General features: G+C 46.4%; 2 protein-coding genes across 2 annotated transcripts in view; both read left to right on the top strand.

The window, feature by feature from the left end:
* plekhf2 (pleckstrin homology domain containing, family F (with FYVE domain) member 2) overlaps positions 1 to 16,245 on the top strand; it is a 29,884-nt gene extending 13,639 nt beyond the window's left edge. The window contains exon 2 of the mRNA XM_042489512.1: positions 13,987 to 16,245. Within this exon, the coding sequence (XP_042345446.1) occupies positions 13,998 to 14,732 (735 nt within the window). The 5' untranslated portion in view covers positions 13,987 to 13,997 and the 3' untranslated portion in view covers positions 14,733 to 16,245. The remainder of the gene's footprint in view (positions 1 to 13,986) is intronic.
* Positions 16,246 to 18,998: 2,753 nt separating this feature from the next.
* The window catches only part of si:dkey-22o22.2 (neural-cadherin), a 34,708-nt gene continuing 33,937 nt past the window's right edge, over positions 18,999 to 19,769 (top strand). Inside the window, exon 1 of the mRNA XM_042490000.1 lies at positions 18,999 to 19,044. Within this exon, the coding sequence (XP_042345934.1) occupies positions 18,999 to 19,044 (46 nt within the window). The remainder of the gene's footprint in view (positions 19,045 to 19,769) is intronic.

Genomic DNA, 19,769 nt, shown 5'->3' with positions numbered 1-19,769 from the left:
TCCAAACCTTTTGGCCTGCGGTTTTGGAAGGCATGTCGGCAATTTTTTCTTCCTGGATTTTTTATGTGATTTTTATAGAAATATATTATGAAATATTTTGAGATTTATTTGTTTGTTTCATTTTAGGTGATGAATACAGATAAAATAAAATATACAACATAAAAAAGAGATTTATTGTTTTCTTAAAAAAACCTTTGGCAATTTTCTTTTTTCCTTTTTAAAGATGTATTTTATAGTATATATTTTATATTATATGTATTTTTATAGAAAACTCAAAAATATTGAGAGTCATTTGTTTTTTGGTGATTATTCTAAAAAGTTAAAATTTGAGATGTTTTTGTCTTTTTAAAGGCATACTTTAAAAATCTTTGGCAATTTCTTTTCTGTCCTTTTTTAAAATTTCTTGGCAATTTTTGCGAGTGGGGGGGCTTGAGTAATTTTTTTTCTTAATTTTAAAAAAAGTGTCTGTTCTTGGAAAATCGCCAAAGTGACATCATTTATCACAGTCAGAAAGTGTAAAAACAGAAATTATTGTTGGGTTTTCACATTACAGACGGTCCCTGAACACCTCATGTGGGATGTTGAAATTGTGTGGAAATGAAGTAGAGATTTAATTGAAAAAAACACCCGGCAAGTAGAGAAATAAATAGATATTTTGTGTCCCTGAGCAGTCGTGAGGAGGTTTTGTGGTCCCTGTCTGTGTGGGACTGCGGAGTGCTGAGATCCTGACGCAGATCCTGTATGTGAGCGCGCTCTGTGTTGTGTAACGCTGTGGTAATCTGGTCTTTGAATCCTGCTGCAGGTGAGAGAGCAGGTGTCTGTGGGCTCAGTTTACACCGCCTCACCTCTCTCAGCAGATTAGGCTCCGATCCTTTTATCAGCGTTCGCTCACACACCGAGGCGGATGTTGTTGACACGTCGCAGCAGGGCGCCGCGCTCAGGTCGACCACGGGTCGGTGAAAGCTGCTCAGAGGAGGATCTCCGTCAGCAAGGACGGTTTCATCTCAGTCAGACTGAGAGTGAATATCCAGAAGTAAGGACAAAGTGTGGACTACTTCTTCATGAAAGTCAGTCCCTCACAGAGGAGTAATACACCTTTATTCCTCTTTCACTCCAGAGCAGCAAATCTGGGAAAACCAGTTTATGGCCAACGCTCAGCTTTCAGGGTCTCACCTGTCACCTGCAGCCCTTTTCAGCTCTCACACTTAAAGAGACTTTTCTAATCACTGCACAGGACAGGAGAGGATCAAACGATCATGAACAGGGAAATAATGGCTTTAATGAAAGCTGAATCAGATTATGATGATAAGAAGGTGATTTTTTCATTATGATTTTACATGTCCGACAGCCGCTCCAGCGCATATATATACATATTACTGATTGATCACATGTACCTGTAAGCCAGGCACCACCAAAACCTGGTCCTGTCCGGACCCGCGGCCAAGTTCTCATAAATGTAAGAATGAGAACATCATTTTTTAAGGAGTAGTGCTGGACAATTCATCGAAAAATAATTGAAACCGACATTCAGAACGTCTAACGGACATAATCCTGCCCATGTTGGGTGTTTAGGTTCATTCGAATTCTGTTAACTCTTTTAACCCCTCGTTTTAGATGAAAAACAAAGAAACACAAAAATTTAATTATTATCAATATACTACATGCAAAGTTGATTTTCTTAATGTTATTATTATTAGCACAGTCTGGGTCGTGTCAGGGATTAGCGGCAACATTATTATTTTCTGTGCTGTGTCAAATACTCACACCACTCTGCACTCTAAATGCACTTCTCAGTCGGGCTATAAAAATGTATACACTGATATGATTTTCTGCTTTCACTGACTTAAGTTTTTTAACCAACATCAATCCTAATCATCAAGATCAAATCTTTGCTAATTTTAGAATTTTAACCCTTTAAATGCCAGGTTTTAGATTAAAAAACACACAAAAATGACTTATTGTCAATATCCTCCATGAACTTTTAAGTTTCTTTGGGTTTCCAGGAAATATGTCTGAGATTTTAGTGAAAGGGCACTTATGAACAGCCACCACGAAAGGACAAGAGGACGCAGCGGTTTCAGCTGCTGTGGTTTGACATCTGGGAGAAAGGCAGGCGATGAGTCAGAGGCCGGAGGGAGAGGGTGACGATGACAAAGACGGGCTGAAGAGAGAAAGAGCGTCTCTCTGAAAACAACAAGGACGGCCATTTATCCTGCGGGGTGATGTGAGGCCAGACGCTGTGGAGGCAGAGTCGCTCTGTGTCGCTCTGCTGCTCTGTCTCTGTGTCTGTCTCTGCTGCTCTGTCTCTGTGTCTGTCTCTGCTGCTCTGTCTCTGTGTCTGTCTCTGTGTCTCTGTCTCTCTCTCTGTCTCTGTCTCTGTCTCTGTGTCTCTGTCTCTGTGTCTCTGTGCCGCTCTGCTGCTTTGTCTCTGTGTCTGTCTCTGTGTCTCTGTGTCTGTCTCTGTGTCTCTGTCTCTGTGTCTCTGTCTCTGTGTCTGTCTCTGTGTCTCTGTGTCTGTCTCTGCTGCTCTGTCTCTGTGTCTGTGTCTGTGTCTGTGTCTGTGTCTGTGTCTCTGTCTCTGTGTCTCTGTGCCGCTCTGCTGCTCTGTCTCTGTGTCTCTGTCTCTGTGTCTCTGTGTCTCTGTCTCTGTGTCTCTGTGTCTGTCTCTGCTGCTCTGTCTCTGTGTCTGTGTCTGTGTCTGTGTCTCTGTCTCTGTGTCTCTGTGCCGCTCTGCTGCTCTGTCTCTGTGTCTCTGTCTCTGTGTCTCTGTCTCTGTGTCTCTGTCTCTGTGTCTCTGTGCTGCTTTGTGCTACTCTGTCTGTCTCTGTGTCTCCCTGCCTCCCTGTCTCCCTGTCTCTGTGTCTCTGTGTCTCCCTGTCTCTCTGTCTCTGTGTCTCTCTGTCTCTGTCTCTGTGTCTCCCTGTCTCCCTGTCTCCGTGTCTCCGTCTCTGTCTCTGTGTCTCTCTGTCTCTCTGTCTCTGTCTCCCTGTCTCTGTCTCTGTGTCTCTGTGTTGCTCTGCTGCTCTGTCTCTGTGTCTGTCTCTGTGTCTCTGTGTCTCTGTGTTGCTCTGCTGCTCTGTCTCTGTGTCTGTCTCTGTGTCTGTCTCTGTGTCTGTCTTTGTGTCTGTCTCTGTGTCTCTGTCTCTGTGTCTGTCTCTGTGTCTCTGTGGTGCTCTGCTGCTCTGTCTCTGTGTCTCTGTGTTGCTCTGCTGCTCTGTCTCTGTGTCTCTGTCTCTGTGTTGCTCTGCTGCTCTGTCTCTGTGCTGCTTTGTGCTGCTCTGTCTCTGTGTCTCCCAGTCTCTGTGTCTCCCTGTCTCTGTGTCTCCCTGTCTCTGTGTCTCTGTCTCTGTGTCTCCCTGTCCCTGTCTCTGTCTCTGTGTCTCTGTGCTCTCAAACCTGCTGCAGAGCGTCAGGAATCGAACTCGGCCGGCTCCTCTGCACTGATCGATGATGAGACTTCTGCTCTTCACAAACTGATAGACAGAAAACACAAATCTGTCAGCTGACCTCTTTTAACCCTCGGGGCTCGTGGGCCCTAAAGGGTTAACCCAAATAATAATCCTCTTTCAGTCATCACTGATTTACAACCAGTCAGTGAAATCCAGAGAACCGTAGTTTGAATTCAGAGTCCAGATACAAAAGTCCAACATCCCTTCAAGCAAATAGAGAAACTGTAAAAACTTAATTTATTGTTGTATTTTCACATTTTCAGACAGTCCTTGAACACATCGAACATCCCTTTTTTAAGAAAGTGTCTTTTTTTCTTTTTTTGGTGATTTTTATAGAAAGTAAGAAGTAAATAGATGAGGAGAAAAGGAGCAGACGGTTCACCCGTCACAGTTGCTGTTGTGGTCCGGATGTGGTCTCTGCGGCTGCCGGAGTCCTGACGTGTTGGTGAATATTTCCGGTGGAGCGCATCGTGCTCGTACCTGCATGTTTTCATAAGCCGAGGCGAGTCGGACTCCAAAATGACAGAATCGTTCGTGAACTCTGGGATCAACCTTCCTGACAGACTCAGAGCTGAGGGTCTGTCAGTGTTTCGTACCGTGACCCCGTCACGCCTAACGAGGCGGCGGCACCGCTGACATCTCCAATACCAGCTGTCAGACCAATTCAGGACATTTTAAAAGTTTATCGGAACCTGCAGATATACTGCATCTGTTGGGAGGACATTTGGACATTTGACCCGCTGTCTGTGTTTCTGGTTACCTTAAGAAATAAAGTTTCACTTTCACAAAACTGGTTGGAACAGAGTCATAAAGGCGCCTTTCCTTCTGGACCGGGTCAGGTTTGTGATGTCTGTCCCGTCCTCTAAAGCAGGGACACGCAGCTGGCTTTGCTTTGGGGACACTTTTGCAAAATGTCAAGACCAGGGTCAGTCGCAGCAGCCATTTCTGTGATTTTAGAACATCTCTTGGATTTTAGGACATTTTGAAGATTTCAGGACGGTTCTAGGATTTAAGGACATTTCTCTGATTTTTGGACATTTTTAGGATTTTGGGGGATTTTATGACATTTCTCGTATTTAAGGATATTTTTATGATTTTAGGAAAGTTTGAGGATTTTGTGATAATTCCAGGATTTTAGGACATTTCTTGAATTGTAGGACGTTAATATGATTTTAGGACGAGACTTTGTTTTCATGATGTTTGTTGGAATTTTGTGACATTTCTAGGATTTTAGCAGTTTATAGCATTTTAGGACGTTGCTGGGATTTTAGGACATTTCTATGATATTAGGATGTTTCCAGGATTTTTTTTAGAATTTAGGACATATTTGGGATTGTAGGTTTCATGATGTTTGTTGGATTTTTTCTTGACACTTCTTGGAATTCAGGATGTTTCAGGGGTTTTAGGACATTTCTAGTGTTTTAGGACATCAGTGTCTCAGCTGTGTCCTCTGTCGGGGGTGTGGGGGATCCTCCTCTGGCTCTTTGTTTGATCAACAAGCTCTATTTTGATGCAGTTTTATGTCTCTGACACCTTATGGAGACTAAAAGGACAAAAACTATTCACAGAGTCAGTCACTTTATTTTTAGTGTCAATTAGAAAATGGTTGGGGGGCCACCAGGGGCCCTGTCAGGGGCCAGATTTGAGTATCACTGCTCTAAAGGACAACAGAAACTCTGCTGTGCTGTCCTCCACCTGCTGCTGTCTGAAATCTGTGTCCACCGGTGGAAGAGGACAAAGTGCCATATGTCCCTCCACTGTTTTGTGTCTCTAATGTGACTGTGGTGGCAGAGAGGGACCGGGGCCTGTAAGTGCAGGGAGGACAGCTCTCCTGATGAATGAATCACGGGGCTCATGTGGAGCCGATGCTGGTCCTGCAGCTGAGGTTCAGAGGCCTGGACGGCATCAGCATTCAGACCACACGCTGCAGCTGAGCGCCACCAGCGGACACACACACAGGAAGGCCTCGCTCTCCTCCTCGCTCTACGCCTCGCTCTCCTCCTCGCTCTCCTCCTCGCTCTACGCCTCGCTCTTCCTCGCTCTCCTCCTCGCCACTACACCTCGCTCTCCTCCTCGCTTTACGCCTCGCTCTCGTCCTCGCTCTACGCCTCGCTCTCGTCCTCGCTCTACGCCTCGCTCTCCTCCTCGCTCTCCTCCTCGCTCTCCTCCTCGCTCTACGCCTCGCTCTACGCCTCGCTCTACGCCTCGCTCTACGCCTCGCTCTACGCCTCGCTCTACGCCTCGCTCTCCTCCTCGCTCTACGCCTCGCTCTCCTCCTCGCTCTACGCCTCGCTCTCCTCCTCGCTCTACGCCTCGCTCTCCTCCTCGCTCTCCTCCTCGCTCTACGCCTCGCTCTTCCTCGCTCTCCTCCTCGCTCTCCTCCTCGCACTACACCTCGCTCTCCTCCTCGCTCTACGCCTCGCTCTCCTCGCTCTCGTCCTCGCTCTACGCCTCGCTCTCCTCCTCGCTCTCCTCCTCGCTCTACGCCTCCTGCTCTCCTCCTCGCTCTACGCCTCGCTCTACGCCTCGCTCTACGCCTCGCTCTACTCCTCGCTCTACGCCTCGCTCTCCTCCTCGCTCTACGCCTCGCTCTCGTCCTCGCTCTACGCCTCGCTCTCCTCCTCGCTCTACGCCTCGCTCTCCTCCTCGCTCTCCTCCTCGCTCTCCTCCTCGCTCTACCTCGCCTTGCTCTCGCTTTACGCCTCGCTCTCGTCCTCGCTCTACGCCTCGCTCTCCTCCTCGCTCTCTCCTCGCTCTCCTCCTCGCTCTACGCCTCGCTCTCCTCCTCGCTCTACGCCTCGCTCTCCTCGCTCTCCTCCTCGCTCTACGCCACTCTCCTCCTCTCTCCCTCCTCGCTCTCCCTCCTCGCTCTCCTCCTCGCTCTTCCTCGCTCTCCTCCTCGCACTACACCTCGCCTCCTCCTCGCTTTACGCCTCGCTCTCGTCCTCGCTCTACGCCTCTCTCTCCTCCTCGCTCTACGCCTCGCTCTCCTCTCGCTCTCCTCGCTCTCCTCGCTCTACGCCTCGCTCTCCTCCTCGCTCTACGCCTCGCTCTCCTCGCTCTCGCCTCGCTCTACGCCTCGCTCTCCTCTCGATCTCCTCCTCGCTCTCCTCCTCGCTCTACGCCTCGCTCTCCTCCTCGCTCTACGCCTCGCTCTCCTCCTCGCTCTCCTCCTTGCTCTCCTCCTCGCTCTACGCCTCGCTCTCCTCCTCGCTCTACGCCTCGCTCTCCTCCTCGCTCTCCTCCTCGCTCTTCTCCTCGCACTACCCCCTCGCTCTCCTCCTCGCTCTACGCCTCGCTCTCGTCCTCGCTCTCCGCCTCGCTCTCCTCCTCGCTCTACCCCCCCTCGCTACGCCTCGCTCTCCTCCTCGCTCTCCTCCTCGCTCTACGCCTCGCTCTCCTCCTCGCCTACACCTCGCTCTCCTCCTCCTCTCCTCCTCGCTCTATGCCTCGATCTCCTCCTCGATCTCCTCCTCGCTCTCCTCCTCGCTCTATGCCTCGCTCTCCTCGCTCTACGCCTCGCTCCCCCCCCCCTCCTCGCTCTACGCCTCGCTCTACGCCTCGCTCTCCTCCTCGCTCTACGCCTCCTCGCCTCTCGTCCTCGCTCTCTCCTCGCTCTACGCCTCGCTCTCCTCCTCACTCTCCTCCTCGCTCTATGCCTCGATCTCCTCCTCGATCTCCTCCTCGCTCTCCTCCTCGCTCTATGCCTCGCTCTCCTCCTCGCTCTACGCCTCGCTCTCCTCCTCGCTCTACGCCTCGCTCTACGCCTCGCTCTCCTCCTCGCTCTCCTCCTCGCTCTACGCCTCGCTCTCGTCCTCGCTCTCCTCCTCGCTCTACGCCTCGCTCTCCTCCTCACTCTCCTCCTCGCTCTACGCCTCGATCTCCTCCTCGATCTCCTCCTCGCTCCCTCCTCCTCGCTCTACGCCTCGCTCCCTCCTCTCCTCGCTCTACGCCTCGCTCTCCTCCTCGCTCTCCTCCTCGCTCTCTCCTCGCTCTCCGCCTCGCTCTCCTCCTCGCTCTACGCCTCTCTCTCGTCCTCGCTCTCCTCCTCGCTCTACGCCTCGCTCTCCTCCTCGCTCTACGCCTCGCTCTCCCTCGCTCTCCTCCTCGCTCTCGTCCTCGCTCTCGCCTCGCTCTCCTCCTCGCTCCTCCTCGCTCTCCTCCTCGCTCTCCTCCTCGCTCTCCTCCTCGCTCTACTCCTCGCTCTCCTCCTCGCTCTCGTCCTCGCTCTCCTCGCTCTCCTCCTCGCTCTCCTCCTCGCTCTCGTCCTCGCTCTCCGTCCTCGCTCTACGCCTCTCTCTCCTCGCTCTCCTCCTCGCTCTCCTCCTCGCTCTACGCCTCGCTCTACGCCTCGCTCTCCTCCTCGCTCTCCTCCTCGCTCTCGTCCTCGCTCTCGTCCTCGCTCTCCTCCTCGCAGCGTTCAGGCTCTCTTCCTCGCTCTCCTCCTCGCTCTCCTCCTCGCTCTCCTCCTCGCTCTCCTCCTCGCTCTCCTCCTCGCTCTCCGCTCAGATGTAAACATTTGAAGTTTCTGGCTGTGAGGTTTTCCTCTGCCGCCGGCCTCTTTGACGGGGAACAGCTCAGTGAGGAATTTTACCTGAACGCTAATTACTCCACCACCTGCCACACTGAAGCATACCTGGAAATCCTGGAAATGCCGGACTTCGGCCTTAAATCTGATCACCTCGCTCAGAGTTAAGTCAGCAGATTTCAGCAGATCACATTTTGGTGGTCAGACATCACTGTGGCCTCACAAAACGTGACAACATTTCACACCAATAATGAAGTGAGGACGTTTTTAGATCCACAAAGATCAGAGGTCAACTCACTGTGACATCATGGTGTTTTCGGGAGCAGAGACGTTTGGTCCGATATTGAGCCGGGGACGCTGATATCGGCTCAGTGTGCGGCTCCTCTAGGCTCTTTGAAGCTTTAGTGAGTTTCGGCTTGTTTTTTTCAGCCAAAACTTCACAGTTGAGTTGCGCTCTCGGCGCTCTCGTAGCGTCGTCTTCACTGATGAAGTTTAAAAACAGCCCCAGCGTGCGCTCAGCAGCAAACAGCAGACAGACAGTTAGACTCGATCCGCGGAACATTTCGGAGCTTTCAGCAGCTGAAGAGCCGGATGTCCTCCTTCATGGAGAAGTGCAGTAATGAGGCAGAGACTCATTTTCTGCATTCGGACTCCCTCAGAGATCGCACATCATTTAACTCCTCGTCTTAAGATAATGATTTCATTTCCCGAAGCAGTTATCTCAAGAACTGGAATGACGGAAAACTGGGGCGGGCCTCGGAGATTACATCTTTGGCATGTATATTTCATCATGTCTTCATGATTCGACACGTGCGTGTGATCATTAAACACGATCACAGCGAGCAGTAAAAACAGCGGAAACTGGTGCCGCTGTCAGCTGGGAACAGTTCTGTTTTTCTCTTTAGCTTTATTATCAGCTTTATTGATTGATTCGTATGTGGAATAATGATTAGGAAGGTGTGTGTGCATTTATCGTTATTTGAAAAAAAAAAACATGAAAACTGTGATCATTATTTCAAACAATACCAAATTTGTTTTATCCAAAATCAAAGCTCACAGCAACATTTTGACAGCATTTCATAGCCTAAATTAAATTAAATTCTTAACAACTGATGAATCGATCATCGATTAGTTATCGTCCCTAGCTCATAGATATCCTCGGAGCGACGAGCTCGTCATCCTCTGCCGGAAAAGTGTCTGTTCTGTCTGGAGAAGCGATGACAGAGACGTTACTTTGCCGAGTGTGAAGTTGGACTCTGTTCCTGCGTGTGATTTCTGTACACATTAACTATTTGTTCTTTTTGCACTTATCAGTTTGACTGTGGCCACGGTTACGTACGATGCACTGTGTCTGTTGGCTTTCTGTTTTTCTTCTATGCTCTAAAAAACAACAAACATATATATTAACCCTTTAGGGTCGGATTTAATATCACACACAAAAAAAGTTTTTCAAAAAATTCTAAATCTATTAGAAGGCAAACTCAGTGACTGTCCATAAGGTCTATCCTCAGTAACCACAGGTATGATTTTCTCGCCCTGAACATGAAAGTAGACTGGATCCCCGAAACCAGCGAATATATATATATATATATATACACAGACCCGTAGCTCGACCTCTCGGCCGAAACCACACTGTAAGTTTAATCTCTGCAGAGGCTGTCAGATGTTTCCTGATGCTCGCAAATTGGCCTTTTAACACGGCTTCATGTCAGCAGACTCTCTCCCTCCGTCCCTCTGGAATAACTTTACTGAAGCATGACGTGCTGCAGAAAAGGAAAATAATAACGTGCCACTCAAAGTACCTCCTCCACATGCACCGACTGCAGACTCAGGAGATCACACAGCACACATATCACATAATGATAATGAGCTTCCGCCCGTGTTGTTTTTGTTGATAATTATCCAAGTAGAAAGTCCACATCCAGCTTCTGTTTTCAGATTAAATTACACAATATCATGGCAGAGACACACTGTCAATAGTGCTGAATAAAAAGTTACATTATACATTATACATTATATTTTGGTTACATGCATCCTGAGAGATTATTATCCTCGTAGCTCTCGCTGACTTTTAGTAGAGTCACATGAGTTTGTGCGTCTGTTAGCTGCAGCAAACTGTGAACTCTGCAGCAGCCAGAATACTAACGCTGACAACACGCTGACTTTACAGCACGAGGCGCCGACGCCACGTCACAATATTTATGCATTACGCAAAATAAGAAGAGTACTTTAAGTCAGGGATAGGTGGTTTGTACAAGTTCACTTTGTCAGTTAAGAAAAATCATTTGTGGTATGAGCAGAAATCAGCATGTTGGCCAGTTTCAGTGTTTCACTGTGGAGCCGGTATCTCCGTTCTAGGGTTGCAGATTGTAAGCACTTTCATAATCGATTAATCGGTAAAATTAACAAACGATTAAAAACTTATTTCAAGAAAAACCAAATTCATTTTATCCTCAGTCAAAGCTCACAGCAGCATATTGCATATGATTTGACAGCATTTCATCGCCCATCAATTAAATGGAACATGTTCGATTAAATTCTTAACGATCGATCAATCATCATCTCTTAATTGTTAGCATCCCTACAGCAGTCGATACCAGCGACGATATTATCATTTCTCCCCACTGTAAATGAAACGTGTGTATTTTTGGCCAAACCAGTGAGCTATGAAAGATATTTTTGTGAGACGTTTGTCACAGCGGAGCACAGAGCCCGACTTCAGAGCCTGCAGCCCCGCCACGCTGCTGTCTGTCTCTGTCTCTGTCTCTGTCTCTGTCTCTCTGTCTCTGTCTCTCTGTCTCTGTCTCTGTCTCTGTCTCTGTCTCTGTCTCTGTCCCTCTCTGTGTCTCTCTCCGGAGCCCTTGCTGTCCTCCTGGGTCCTGTGATGGTCTGGTTTGGGTGTCAGGTGTGTGTTGGGACAGTGAGTCCTCTCTAACAGGGTGTCCCTGTCCGCAGTCTCCTCGGGTTATCAGTGTGCAGGTCGCTGGGGAGTCCGGCCGGCGCTGCAGCCGCGTCAGCCGCCTAATTACCGCGGTTTCTCCCTCTGCGGTTCACTTTGAGAAGGGCAGAGACGAAACGAGGGTCCGATCACGCCTCCGCCCGGTTTCCTCTGAGGGACACGACTTCTCTCAGGAGTTTGTCCGGCTGCTGTCCACCGACCAACAGACAACAGCTTGTTAGCAGAAGTCCCAGCGAGGACTCGGCGGCTGCTTTGTTGGACGCACTTTTGGGGAAATGAAAGTTCAGACGACTGTAATTGTGGGGTTAACATATTAGTGAAGTAAAGTGATTTTCTGCTTGAAAGAATTGGCAACGGTTTTGAAGCAAAACTGATAAATGTTCTCTGATTCTTGTCAAACGTGAAGTTTTTCTTTCAAACTCAACAGGAACAAAACTCAGAAAACACAGAAACTCAACCCAACTCCAAATTCATCAAAATAAATCCTTAATTCAACAATCTGCTTTTTTCCAAAGTCGTGGAAAACCTGTAATACAAGAAAGAATGTCCAAATCCAACCCAAGGGCTTCTTAAAATTCTCATTATTTTATTTCTATAAAATAACAACGTTTTTTTCCAAGTTGCTCGTTGTCTTTTTCCATGTTTTTGTGCTCCGGTGGAAGGCGTCTGAACGCAGCACGACAAAATATCGATCCGGGTTTCAAAGAAATCACTGGAAATGTATGGGAGCCCTGAATGGCCAATAAATAATGCAGCCTGACAGTGAAAACAGCTGTTTGCTCTGTTTCATTGTTCTTCGTGTCAGATTTCTGTCACAGCAGTTTGTAGTGCAGAACTTCACGAGCCTCGAACCTTTTTGAAAACGAGCGTCCGTGCAGCGAAGCGTCCCGTAATCTGCCGCCGTCACAACCTGAACATGCTGCCGGTTTGTGTAGGAGCTGAACTGCAGCGCCTTTTTAGACAGAAACATTCTGTTCCCTCTGATTATGTTTGACGCGGCGGATCAGCGGTAACCACGCCGCCTCACAGCAAGCAGCTCCGTCAGGGCCGACCTGAGGAAGCCTGATAACGGCGTCAACAGCCGCTCAGAAAAGAAGTGAAAAGGGGGGGGGTCTGAGTGTTGTGTGTTTGTGCATCATCGTGCAAGCGTCTCTCTGAGGTCACAGCTCTGCACTCGACCCTCGGGGCTCGCCGCACAGCGCCAGCACATTTCCATCTCCATCATCAGTGACCTTGACCTCCGTGACTGCTGTAAGAGGAGCCGGGGGGGGGGGGTGTTATCAGCGGCTCGCTGCTCGCTCTTTACTCTCTGAATTACATTCTTCCTCAGGTGGACTCATTCAGACACACACTGTAATTTATAAAGGACACACACACGCCCAGAGGAACCGGTCCTCTCTTGCTGCTTTTCTCGCAGTTTTGGGGCGTGCGTGAAAGTTAAAATATGTTTCAACTTTTGGCACGGCTCCTCAGTAGGCGGGTTTCCATCACAGATTTGCACAAAACTTCAGTGATATTTAGTAAATGTGATCAAACTCAACATGGAGCTGACAGCGTTTCCATTGAGCGATGTCATGTGACTTCTCCTCTGATAACATCCCAGTAACCATGGCGACAGATGTTCAAAACATCAGCAGCTTTATTTCCGCCGAACTAGCCGTCATTATTTCCAATCCGAGGCCACATCGGCGCGTTATGGAGCCGTGATAGAAAGGCGAGCCCCCGGACACGTATGAGGAATCACGTGCACAACTCAAAACTCACGTGCACTGGAGCCTGCAGAGTGTTTTGTGTGATGTAGCCGTTTGTCTGCGCGGCTGTTTGTCTGGAAGATGCTCACTCAAAGCTCTTCAGTAACACCACGATGCTTCACGCTCGAGTTCACGCAGCGTCGAGTGGCTCTTTAAAGAGCGACACACGGCAGAGATCAAAGGTTTTCTAATCAGTGTGACCGACAGACGGATGCAGCGAGTCACGTGTCCTATTTTCAGTCTGAAACACACAGATATGTTTTATAAGATCACGTCCTCCAACGCACACGTGACGTCTCTTTGAAGGGTTAAGATGTGGCTGAACTGTGACGGTCCTGCTGATTATGGAGGTTTTGCAGATCAGTTTGAGCCTGGAGGACAGTGAGAGACAGCTTGAGCCTGGAGGACAGTGAGAGACAGTGAGGGACAGAAAGAGGAACGGTGGCTTTGTGTGTGATTGTAGAAGAAGAAGTGACACAGAGCGAGTAAGTGAGAGCAGCGGCTCGGCCTCTGTCGGCGTTGTGGTTGGAGGTTTTGTTCCCGTGTTCAGGTGCAGAATAATAAAAACGGCTCATTCAGTTCGGACTGACCGTTTATCAGCAGAATGTCATAAAAAGAAAAATGTTTTTGATGTCTAAATTGAGTCTTTTCCTATTCCTGCCGCTTTGCTGAATGTCGGTTAATTATTGAAGCCTTTCATGCAGTTTCATGGAAACTGGTTCCCAGCTGGTGCAGCCAGTCCAGGTTCCTCCCGAGTCACGAGTCCACGGTCCACAAGTCAGAGAAGTCACCACATATTTAGTTTGATCTGACATGATGTAAAACACGCTTTAAAACGCTGTGAAATGAAACATATTGCACTATAAAGTGCGGTTAGTTACAGGGAGGAACATCGGGGGCTCAGCCCCAACCCTGAAAAATTTGGCCGAATTTTTCTTCCCCTTAAAATTTTTTGTGATATCTAAAAACTTTCTCTTTCTTTAAATTTTTTTGGCCATTTTTTCTCTAAAAATATATAAAAATGGCAAAACAAAAATTCTTTTCAATTTTTTTGTGATTAAAAAAAAAAACTTTGGCAGTTTTCTTTTTAAATTTTTTGGGGGGTCAGTTTTCTTTCTCTAAAAACTTTTGGCCATTTTTTGTTGGAATTTTAGATGATTTTTCTTCTGAAAACATCCTCTCCAAACCCAAACAAACAAATGTGCGTGAAAAGAGGCGTCCGGCTGTATAATCACGTTTAAATGAATGTCGGTGGTAAATTTTGTTTGTCTGACGCGTTCGTCTCTCGTTTGGCTCCAGGTGAGGTGAAGATGGTGGACCGGCTTGCGAACAGCGAGGCCAACTCCAAGCGGATCGCGGTGGTGGAGAGCTGCTTCGGCGCGGCGGGCCAGCCGCTGGCCATCCCCGGCCGTGTGCTGATCGGCGAGGGCGTCCTCACCAAACTCTGCCGCAAGAAGCCCAAAGCGCGGCAGTTCTTCCTCTTCAACGACATCCTGGTCTACGGCAACATCGTCATCCAGAAGAAGAAGTACAACAAGCAGCACATCATCCCGCTGGAGAGCGTCACCATCGACACCGTGCCTGACGAAGGCGACCTGCGCAACGGCTGGCTCATCAAGACGCCCACCAAGTCCTTCGCCGTCTACGCCGCCACCGCCACCGAGAAGTCCGAGTGGATGAACCACATCGGGAAGTGCGTGGGCGACCTGCTGCAGAAGAGCGGCAAGGCCCCGACGGGCGAGCACGCCGCCGTGTGGGTGCCCGACTCGGAGGCCACGGTGTGCATGCGCTGCCAGAAGGTCAAGTTCACGCCGGTCAGCCGCCGCCACCACTGCAGGAAGTGCGGCTACGTGGTGTGCGGGCCGTGCTCGGAGAAGAAGTACCTCCTGCCCAGCCAGTCGTCCAAACCGGTTCGCGTCTGCGAGTTCTGCTACGTGCAGCTGACGTCAGGAGGCCTGGCGCCGCGCACGGACTCCATCAGCCGGCTGGGGTCAAAGTTCAACAACCTGTCGGACGATGACGACGAAGACGACAGCAGTGACTGAGGAGCCTCCTCCCGACGATCCGCCGCCCCCCCACGGCGAAGAGACTCTTTTTTTTTTTTTCTCCTCCCAGACGATGGAACCGTGCTCCGCCTGCGAGGATTTATTCAGCGATTCAGATGTTTGATTTTCTCCTCCTCAACGCCGAGTCTCCTCAACGCCGAGTCTCCTCAACGCCGAGTCTCCTCAACATCGATTCAAACGTGGAATAAACTCTGAGAGAACGCCGTCACGTCTCTTCTCTCTGTCACTACAGAACGCAGCGGTGCTAACCACACACACACCTTCCTTCTCCTCCTTCACCTCCTTCTCCTCCTTCTCCTCCTTCTCCTGCTGCTCCTGCTGCTCCTCCTGCTCCTCCTGCTCCTCCTGCTCCTCCTCCTCACGTCAGATTAGTCTTTGTCTGGTTTTATGTCCATGAACTAAACCAGGTGACCATTTGTCGTTTCTGCAGGGAAAAGCAAATATTTGGCCTCTGAACTTTTTCTCTTCTGAGCTTTCTTCTTTTTCCAATTCAAATTTGGCAATTTTCTGCCAGATTTTGTAATTTTTCTGGAAAAATCCCTTTTTATAAATAAGAAAATGTAAATATTCCTATAAACACACTAGGACAGAGGATCAGGGCCATGCTAAAGACATTTTTTTAGATTTTTGAGAATAAAGTCATAAAATTAAAAGAATTAAGTCGTAATTTCGAGAAAAAAATTGTAATGTTATGAAAAAAAACTGGTAAATTATAAGAATTAAGTCATCATATAATGAGATTAAACCACATAATTTACTAGCAAAAAATCTTAATATAGCAATATTAAATTTGTAAATGAATTTCTTTTGTAATATTCTGATAATAACGTCATACTGTACATTTATGAGATTTATAAATTCAGAATTTTATGATTCTTTTTCTGGTTTTATGTCCACAAACTAAAGCAGGGAAGCAAATATTTGACCTTTTTCTCCTCTGAGCTCCACAGAGAGAGCGCTCTTCCTTTTTCTAATTCACGTTTGGCAATTTTCTGCCCGATTTTGTAATTTGTCGCCGGAAAAATCTCCTTTATAAATAACAAAATGTAGATATTTTTGCAAACACGATGAGAGAGGTGTGATACAGAAGAAACAATAGATTAAGAGAATAAATTCATAATATTACAAGAATTAAGTTGTAATTTCAAGAAAAAAAATTGTAATATTATAAGAATCAAGTTTTAAGATTACAAGGTCAAACTCTTAAATTAACTCATAAATTTATGAGAAAAAGGTCATAATATTATGAGATTAAACTCATAATTTTCTGAGAAATAAAGTCACAGATTGTGAGCGGAGAGTTGGGTAATATGGTTTGATCCCTCGTCCATAATTTCTCCTTTTTATCGAATATTTTCAACATTTTATCATTTAGTTTTTACCATTTATCCATCAGGTCGTATCTTTTACAGATATTTTGTCACATGTTATAAATATTACTCCATAACTCTGTGGTTTTAATCTTTGACTTGATTTCTCATCAAATTACTGGTTTAATCTTGTAATATTGCAGTTTTTTCTCATAAATTTTACAAGTTTAATCTCATGATATTACAACTTTTTGCTTTTTTTCTAAATTCTAAATTTTTTCTTCTTTTTTCTTGAAATTGTGACTTTATTGTAGTTTTATGCTTTTACTTTGGAAATCTGTGTTTTTTTCTTTAACACAGATTTTCTACAAAGTTTTTTCTGATAAATCAGCTGCAGTTTAAAAACTAACTTGACCTTTGACCTGTGCCGTCAGGCTGTGCCTTTTAGAAAATGAAGCTCCGCCTTCAGTTTTTTTGGTGAATGAATCCAGGCTGCAAAAAAAGAAAAACACAGGGACTTGTGTGTGTGTGTGTGTGTGTGTGTGTGTGTGTGTGTGTGTGTGTGTGTGTGTGTTGTGTGTGTGTGTGTGTGTGTGTGTGTGTGTGTGTGTGTGTGTGTCAGCGAGCAGCTGACAGACAGAAGACTTCACTTCGGGCTTTTCCTGGAAACTTTTCCTAAAAGACGCTCGACGTCTCACACCGGATGTTTCAGGTTGAGCTGCTGAAAGGATTTTTATTTTTTATTTTTTTCCTCTGTGTGAATTCAACAACTTGTAATCTGGAGTTTCCCTCAACCTGACCTACTTCCCGCCTTTTGTTTCCGCTGCGTTTTACATTCTGAAACTCGTGTTTTTCAGAGTCGACTCGCAGACTGACGTCATTTTTTTCTGTGATGTTTGGCCGGCGGCTGCAGCTCAACAGTTCCTGCAGCTTTGGTGGAAAACGAGGGTCACTGCGGAGCTGCTGCAGGATTTCTTTAAGCACCGGTGCACGCAGACGTTGGTGGGAAATCTGAATCACTAAACTGCCGACGGCGTGCACAAAACCAGGAGTCAGTTTGCACAAACGGACGAGAGACGAGCTGCAGAAACGCCGAGCGAGTTCTCTGACGGATTCCTGTGGCTGAACTGAAGCTGGATAAAGATTTGACTTTTCTCTTTTTCTGTGACAGAGTTTTAGGTTTGTTTGACCAGAGACACGTGAAATACTGACCGGAGAAATCTGTGATTTAACCCTTTAAACCCGAGCAAAATGGCAGCCAAGAAATAAATCCTGATTTTATTCAACTTTTTGATTACAAAATAATTGAATCACTACCAGATATTAAACATCCACCTAACTAAATATTTTGTGTATTTTCACGTGTCAAACCAAAGTTTTCATCCCAATGTATTCCTCGATTAACCCTTTGAAACCTGAGCACATTTTTTATTTATTTTTTTCAGAAACATGAGAAGAAGGCAATGAGCAGCAAAAGAAGTGACCCGAAAATTGGCTAAAAATTAGAGAAAAATACAAGAAAATTACCTGAAAATTAAGAACAAATAAATAGATTAAACAAAAAAAAGTTAAAAAAAAAAAAAAAAAAAAAAAAAACAAAAAAAGGAAAAAAAACCTGGAAAATGTGCTTAAAAAATAAAACTGCTGTAACATAATTTAAAATATATAATTATGATCATTATGAAGATATTTTCCCTATTTTTCCAAAAAATATTTTTCTAAATCGACTAATTCTTCACAGTTTGTGGAACATTTCCTGTTGCTTGTTTTTTGTGTCCATGTTTTAAAAAGAATTTGCACCAATGTGCTCAGAGTTCAAAGGGTTAAATACTTGTGAAAGGCGTCTGAAAGCAGCACAAGAAAAGTGACGTGGCTCTGGGTTTCAAAGGGTTAATGTTGTTCAATTTTGGATTTACAGAAGCATTAACGCAATAATCCGAGTGTGTTTTCTGTTGTTACCACATGAGCTCGACTTTTTTTTCTTTCTTCTTCTTTTTGGAAACAGTCAGCGTGTCGTCTTCCTGTCAGCGCCTCTGAGGTCACAAAACAAACACACCCCTCTGACCTGTGTGTGTGTGTGTGTGTGTGTGTGTGTGTGTGTGTGTGTGTGTGTGTGTGTGTGTGTGTGTGTGTGTGTGTGTGTGTGTGTGTGTGTGTGTGTGTGAGAGAGAGAGAGAGAGACCTAAATCATGTGATCTGGCACTGAACCAGGAAGTGAAAGGCGTGCTCCCTCAGGTTCCCGGTGATTCCTCTGAAGAGTTTCTCGTCTCCTCAGCGACTCTTTTAAATTAATGTGCTTATCATCTTATTTTGGGAGCCTAAACTTTTTTTAAAATATAAATGAGCAGATATGGTTTGAAGTTATTGTATTTGTTTGATATCAGGTCTCTTTTTTTTTTTTTTTTTTTAGCCCGGGTCCTCGGGGTTCTTCACAGGTCCAGGACTCAGATAATACTGAACCTGGAAGTTAGTGAGAAACCTTCAAAAAAGTACAACCCCCCCCCCCCCAAAATTACCTGAAAATTTGCACAAAAAACCCTTAAAAGATATAATAAAACAAATCAAATACAAAGCAAGGAAAGAATTGAAAAGGATGCTTTAAATGACATAAATCTGTAAAATAATTTCAAAAATATTATTATAATAATTATGGATTTTCTCCCTAGCTTTTAAAAAAATAGTCTTCTACATGAAACTGATCTCTTTTTGCGTCTCTCGTTCACGCTGCCGATAATATCGTCTCCTTTGGTGTTAACTAACGTTATCGCTGAGCTGCATGGTAACCATGGTAACCAGAGCCAGCCTCTAACAGCCGGGCCTGTATTTGTCAGAGCGGAGGCACAGCGGGTTTTTAAAAGGGACCGGGCCTTTGTTGGAAGTTTCACGGTACTCGGATCAGGATCGGGATCCGTTTGTGGACGTGTGGACGCTGCGGATGAATCTGAGCGGCTCCGGGATCAGACCTGTGAAACTCCTCAGAGGTGCGCTGCAGCGCGAAACCTGAGAGCAGCTCTTTTCATTTTTCATTTTTTTCACGTTGGACAGCGAACACCACAACAGAAAGGGATGATTTTCTTAGTTTCTTCTTTTTGAGTTTGGCAGGTTTCATGTTTTGATGAGGGAACTGAAGATGATGATGATCACTAATATCCGCCGTCCTTCGCGTGCGCCGTGGACGGACGCGGTCGGCTCGGCGACTCTGATCCAGGATCAGTTTGAACTGTCAGACCCTCAGAGACTCGGACGCACATTTCAGGATCAGCCTTCATCTTCTTTTAATCCCGTTGATTTCTTTTTCTTTTTTTTTGTATATTTGTACAGATTTGTTTTGGGTTGATTTGTTTCTGTTGTACAGTTATGATCAGTTCTGACATGATGCTGTTTCAGGTCTCACTGTGCTCCTGCTCCTCCTGCTCCTGCTCCTCCCCCTCTCCTCCTCCTCCACCTGCAGCTTTTTTCACTCCCCATGATAAAAACAAAGATGAACGTCTGTGTGATCGCTGAGTTCAGCAGACGCTCTGAAATAATCCACTTACACCCAGTGAGCTGATTCTTTAACCCTTTGAAACCTGAATTGGCTTGATAACTGTCAGAAACATCAAAGAAATGACAAAAAAAAAATAGCCCCCCCCCCCCAAAAAAAATAGTTAAATAAATAATAATAATAAATATAGACATGGTAAATAAAGACATAATAAAGACATGG

This window comes from Plectropomus leopardus, chromosome 7 (assembly GCF_008729295.1).
Source record: "Plectropomus leopardus isolate mb chromosome 7, YSFRI_Pleo_2.0, whole genome shotgun sequence".
In the NCBI taxonomy this organism is placed as follows: domain Eukaryota; kingdom Metazoa; phylum Chordata; class Actinopteri; order Perciformes; family Serranidae; genus Plectropomus; species Plectropomus leopardus.
The sequence above is the reverse complement of the archived record's forward strand: the minus strand, read 5'-3'. Positions and strand labels throughout refer to the sequence as shown.